The sequence below is a fragment of the Gobio gobio genome, assembly GCF_949357685.1.
Source record: "Gobio gobio genome assembly, chromosome: 25".
Taxonomy (NCBI): Eukaryota; Metazoa; Chordata; class Actinopteri; order Cypriniformes; family Gobionidae; genus Gobio; species Gobio gobio.
The window spans coordinates 21108308-21114261 of NC_137121.1; the positions used below are offsets into that span (position 1 = coordinate 21108308).

At 41.1% G+C, this 5954-nt stretch overlaps 1 protein-coding gene across 2 annotated transcripts; it reads left to right on the forward strand.

Annotated features, from left to right (window-relative positions):
* Positions 1–246: 246 nt before the first annotated feature.
* On the forward strand, positions 247–5446 carry kbtbd13b (kelch repeat and BTB domain containing 13b). 2 transcript variants are annotated; one of them, XM_079809037.1, is made up of 2 exons: positions 340–555; positions 650–5446. In XM_079809037.1, the coding sequence occupies exons 1-2, from the start codon at positions 469–471 to the stop codon at positions 1754–1756; spliced, it is 1194 nt and encodes a 397-aa protein (XP_079665163.1). In that variant the 5' UTR covers positions 340–468; the 3' UTR covers positions 1757–5446. The 2 variants fall into 2 exon arrangements, with proteins under 2 accessions (XP_079665162.1, XP_079665163.1); XM_079809036.1 differs by having other exon boundaries at positions 247–5446.
* The last annotated feature ends 508 nt before the right edge of the window (positions 5447–5954 follow it).

Below are 5954 nucleotides of genomic sequence, written 5' to 3' on the forward strand. Positions count from 1 at the left end.
AATTGTTGTATACAATGACACTGCCAACAAGAAGAAACAACCAATATATGCGGTGTAATTCATATCATTGACCTTAAAAAGTTTTATGAGTATGTTGTAAGTCATTGCTTATTTCTGTTTAATGCCTGTCATGAGGCACTGCTGCTATCTATAGGAAGGGCTATCTTAGTAACAAAACTGAATCCCAACTCACCATGTGCCAGCTGGAGGGGGGACAGTTTTGTTAGCTGACACGCGAGGGACACTTCAGTGCAAATGCCAGGCTAAGGTAGCGTTTTGGTAGATAGACAATTGCTCAACATGCAAGCAAAGGCTAAATGTCTTGCAATGGGTTTTCAAAAACAGTGAGTATTTGTAGCCTAAAAGAACAAGACTAGTTCATTTAAGTAGGCTACTAGACATGGATATTGTCAAGGTACGAGTTGGAGATTGTGTCTTTGAAACAAACAAGTCTCTACTGTTAAGAGAATGCGAATACTTCAGGGCACTTTACAGATCGGGGATGGTAGAGTGCCATCAAGAAGAGATTCACCTGAGGAATCTCAAAGCTCAAGGGTTCATCATCATGTTGGCCGTGGCCAGAGGTGAGAGACCCATTCTGAATGGTGACGAGATTTCGGAAGCCATTGAATGTGCTGCTTTCTTCCAGGCCGAACCTCTTGCCAGGCATCTTCAAGATCTGCTCAACTCTGACAACTGTCTGCTCATGTACCAAGCTTCGGCCACCTACGGCTTATGGGGACTCCATGAGAGGTCGGCACAGTTCATCCGCAATATGTACCGGGACCTGCAAGAGAATTTGAAGAGCCTTCCTCAGGAGCTGACTGAATATGTAGAGTCTCTGGTTCCTAGTGAGTTTGTGGCTGTAGGTTCACACTCCACTTGCACTGTGGATGAGCTTCCTCATGCTGCCACAAGGACAGTATGCTACCTCAGTGAGGATGATGAGGACTGGAAGGTCCTCACTGCCTTGCCTATGGAGGCCAGCACCTCTCTGGCTGGTTTGACTGTTTTGGACAACCGACTCTACATTGTTGGAGGTGTGCATGGCGTTGACAAGAGGGCCGTTGATGCTAGCTTTTGCTATGATGTTGTCACCAACACCTGGAGTTTGCTGCCAGGTCCCAGACAGCCACGGTACAACTTCACCCTAATTGGGATAGAAGGTTGCCTTTACGCCATCGGGGGAGAGTCTGGGAGAACCATGACGTCTTCTGTTGAGATGTATAACATCACCACAAAGGATTGGATCTTCGCAGCATCTTTACCTCGACCGGTCGCGGGTGTTGCATGCACCAAATCCATGAGCCGAATTTTTGTGTGTCTGTGGAAGCCGATGGAGACTAATGAAATCTACGAATACATCCCAAACCAGGACGTGTGGGTTCTGGTAAGTACACTTCTCAAGCACCACAGCTATGGACACTGCATGGTGGCCCACAGGGACAACCTCTACGTCATACGCAACGGCCCCCAAGATGACTTCCTGCGTTGTTTGATAGACTGCTACAACATCACCACAGGCCAGTGGACATCGATGCCTGGGCATTATGGCAACAGCAAAGGTTCCCTGTTTACAGCTGTAGTGAGAGGAGACTCTGTGTTCACGCTGAACCGCACCATGACTCTGGAGTACACCATTGTAGGGAACATGTGGAAAACGTGCAAACAGATGAAGGGTTTTCCTAGGAATGGATCTGTGTTCACATTTCTACTCAGGATTCCAAAGGAGAGGAAAGACGTGACAGTGTCTTAAATGAACTGAACCTTATAAATGGGTGGCTAATAATTTTTTGTTGTTTTGAGCCTATTCACACCAAACATTAATTTTCGAATTCATATTTGAATTTCAAGATATAGATACAGGATTTTTAAAAACGAAACAATTCATCTCTATATGGACTTCACAGCAAGTTAAAAAAGTCACATTGCTTTAGAACAATGTTGTTGTTCATGTTCACACAATGAAAATGGTGACCTTAAGCTTTTGGCTTTTAACTTTTCCAGAACTGTAATTAATTTCAATTTACTTTCCATGTTCCATTCCAGGAAAGTGTCAACTTGCCCATAACATTTAGCTATGTTGTTTTGCATTGAGGCAGGTAAAATTGTACTGTCATTGAAGCAAGTTAAAGCGATAGTTTGATAGACTTGTCTGACATTTCTTCTTCAGCAGAACACAGCAGAAGATAACTGAATAAATATCTGGTTAAATGAATTTAATACAATGACTTGTGGTGGTTCTCTTGGAAAATCGTGACTCATGGTAAATTTCTCTTAAAAATTAAGCTGCTGCTGCTGTGTGGAAACTTCTACTGACACTCTTGGGAGCCTTGTAAAGTGTTCAAATGAGTCACAATGTACTTCCATTCTTTTGAATTCACCCAACCTGATATTCAGTAAATGATTTACTTTTGTGTTTTACAGAATAAAGAGTCATAAAGGTTGGGAATCTAAATTCAATTCCAATTCTGAAATCAGAAAAAAATTATAAAATTAAAATTTCGATTACTTTGTGTGCATTTGAATTTGTTTTTAAACCATTCAAGCTCAAGAAGACTTGCACGCTGTTTTCTGTGCCGTGCACACATCCAAAGCGCACGCACAACACACCTCTTTCGTGTCTTCTTGCACTTGAATAGACAAATACACACAAAGTTATGTCAAAATATCCTCATAAACAGTCAGATTTGTCTTAAAGCTGCACTATGTAACGTTTCCGTCCACTAGAGGTCACCTATTCAAAACAAAGGCGTAGTTTGATGACACCACGTTTGAACGTAGAATCTTGGGACATGTGGTCTTCACATCACAACCGGTGGAAAAAAATCGGGATAGGACTCATGTTCATGGATGCGATTATTAACGTTACTGTAGTATGAAGCAGAGCAGGACCGAGTGTTGTGGAGCTGAGCAAGGCCACTGGAGCGATTGTTAAAGGGGTGGTAAACCACGATTTCACTATTCTAACTTTAGCTAACGTGTAATGTTGCTGCTTGAGCATAAACAACATCTGCAAAGTTACAACGTTCAAAGTTTAAAGCAAAGGGAGATATTTGCTTTTAAAGAAATCAGTTTCTAAGAACTACAGCAAACGGCCAGTAGGCGACTACACACATTCCTCCCGGGTTGGTGACATCACCAGGCTCAATATTTACATAAACCCCTCCTCCGAGAATATTAAATAAGGGGGGGTGAGGCCATTTTGTATCGCGGCGCTGTTGTGGTATAGTAAGGCTGGAGTGTTGTTGCCGCGATGCCAAGGAAACGCTGTTATTTTCTTCCGTATTGCAGGTCTGGGGTACTTGCTCTGTTCAGCCTTCCTTGGGACGGGGGTGCGTTGCAGAGCGTTTAACATACAGCATGTTATATGCACGTGTGTTTGAGTCAGCGGGGAATCAGGCGCGCGCGGGGCTCCCTGCAGCACATCTAACAGAGGAAAACATCCACCGTCTTCGCGATTTCAATGCCAGATTTGCACAACGTCAGCTGCGTGAAAAAAACACTGCCGGTGCGTGGATGCACGACGAGCGCGCTGCACATTTCACGGAGGACAACACAAACTTCCACAAACTTCGCGAGTTCAATACAGGATATGCACAACGGCTTGTCCTGAAAGCTGGATTTACAAACAGAGGCTGTTTACGGGCCACAACCTGTAAGTCTGATTTATTTTTCATCGATGTGTTTTCCTGTAATAGGTTGTAGCAAGGAAGTAAACAGATGACAACGCTGTTCTGCAAACCAGTCTGTTAAATGCTCATTCATACTTAACGTTATCCGACGAACACCTAACGTTACGAACACCTAACGTTACAAACACTAACGTTAAAATCTCAACAGCGAACCTGACATTAGTGTAAATGATTCTTTGATTAGAGCTTTTATGTATTGTTTATCTACAGGCTTGCTAAACATGGTTCTGTGTGTGATTTGGCTAACTTACTAGTTAAAGCCAGTGCTTAGTGTTCGTTTTGGGTTAGTTCTTGCGACAGATATTTGGCTATAATCGTTCTAAAAATACAAAAGTTAAAGTGCCATTCAGTAGCGATCATTTTAGATCCGCAGTCTTTACTCTTGAGGACGGAACAGGTTCTGCTCGATCATCTTCACTCAAATGTTTTGGGTCTGATTCGGGCTCATATGGTTTTATTGACGCCGTTGTTTCTGACCAAAGCACAGCCTCCGGTAAGGGGCGTGACGTTTCCGACAAACGTGCACTAGGCGGTTAGCGAATCACAACACACTGGGCCAGCTAACCAATCTGAGCCCACTGCGTATTTTTGAGGGACTGGCTTCATACAACCCGGAAAGCATCAGACCGTTTTACAAGGAGGGACAGAGCAGTGTAGAATAAAGGTCAAATATATGAAAAATAAGGCAATTTTTTTTAAAACGAAGCATGAACACATGTTACAGTGCACCCCACAAACACAGTCAAGCCTTCAAAAGAATGTGTTTTACCACCCCTTTAATAAGAAGAGCGGAACACACACCTCGCGAGCAGCGGGACTGTTATTGTGGCATAGTCGCCAGCGGACTTTTATTATGCCACAGTTGCCGGCGCCACTTCCGCTTTACCGGTCATGAGTATGAGGTAACACAGCTCTGTTTATCATATCAGATACATCTGAGTGTGTTGAAAATTATGTTATGACGTTACTCTGTGCGTTCACTCTGCGGCTGCTATGACACTTGTTGCACACTGCAGTAAGAGTAACGTTAAAGCCTTTCTGCAAAATAAAACCGGAAACCGATGGGTAATGCAGATATGACGCAATCGACAGGCGACTCCCTCACACGTCCCGGTTCCTTGGTTAAAATAGCAATTTTCTCACGATTTACAAATTGTTGGAAACATTTGGGATATTGTAAGTACTCAACTGAACAAAATATATAACACTGGCCTAGTGGTTTTTGGATATTTTTTACATAGCGCACCTTTAAGTGAACGTAAACAGTTGAGAAAGAAAACGCCTGTGTAATAGAAAAAAAGTCTTAAAGTGACAGCAGCCTAATAAACCAGCTGCCGTCTGTGTCATTAATGTTAATCAAACAACAAAAGACAAAGAGAAAATTCACTCACTGATCTTGACTGAGTAACTATATTTGTAATGTATATTTTATTTATAAACTGCAGTGTTATTTTATATTTGATTACAGTTTCTGTACCTGAATACTAGACCTTCCTAAAATCTTTTTATTTATTTATTACATCTTTGTTCAGTTGAGTGCAATTGCTAATTTATTTATCTTTTCTTATTTAATTAGTAAGTGTTTACTTGTGTTTAATAAGGTTTAATATTTATATTAGTTAGGCTAGTTTTTGCTGTGGTATTTTTGTTAAAACCATAGACAAAAGTTACTTGTGTAAGGGTTCTTTAGCCTGTTGATTTTTGTTTATGGTATTCAGCAATGTTTTGCAAAAACAGAATAAATGTGAATGATATCCAAGTTGTTGTTTTTTTACCTTATTGGAATCGAAACTAAGAATCGATAAGAATCGGAATGGCTAAAATATACCCAACCCTAGTCACAAGGGTTTGAAACAACATGAGGGTAAATAAATGTGTCTTTATGGTAAACTATCCCATAAAATCTTTATTGTCAGTATTTATCATGTGAATGCATTTCACTTTCATTTAGAGATACAACATTTTCTTTAAGACTGAAACAACATTCTATCTTAAAATGACACTTTCATTCAATAGTCATGGGAAACTGAGCTCTCTAAGAGCGACGTTCTTTACTTAAGACAGATTAAAGTGGCCATGTAATATTGTTTGAAATGATTGACACCTCATAGACACAAATCTTATGATCTGCTTAGAGACCATTTCCTAATGTTACGTGACGTTCTAATGAAATAGATTCATTATTCTAAGGAGAGAATTACTGTGGACATATTCAAGACTCCTCGAGGATTAGATTGCATTGCATCATAAGCATAAGCT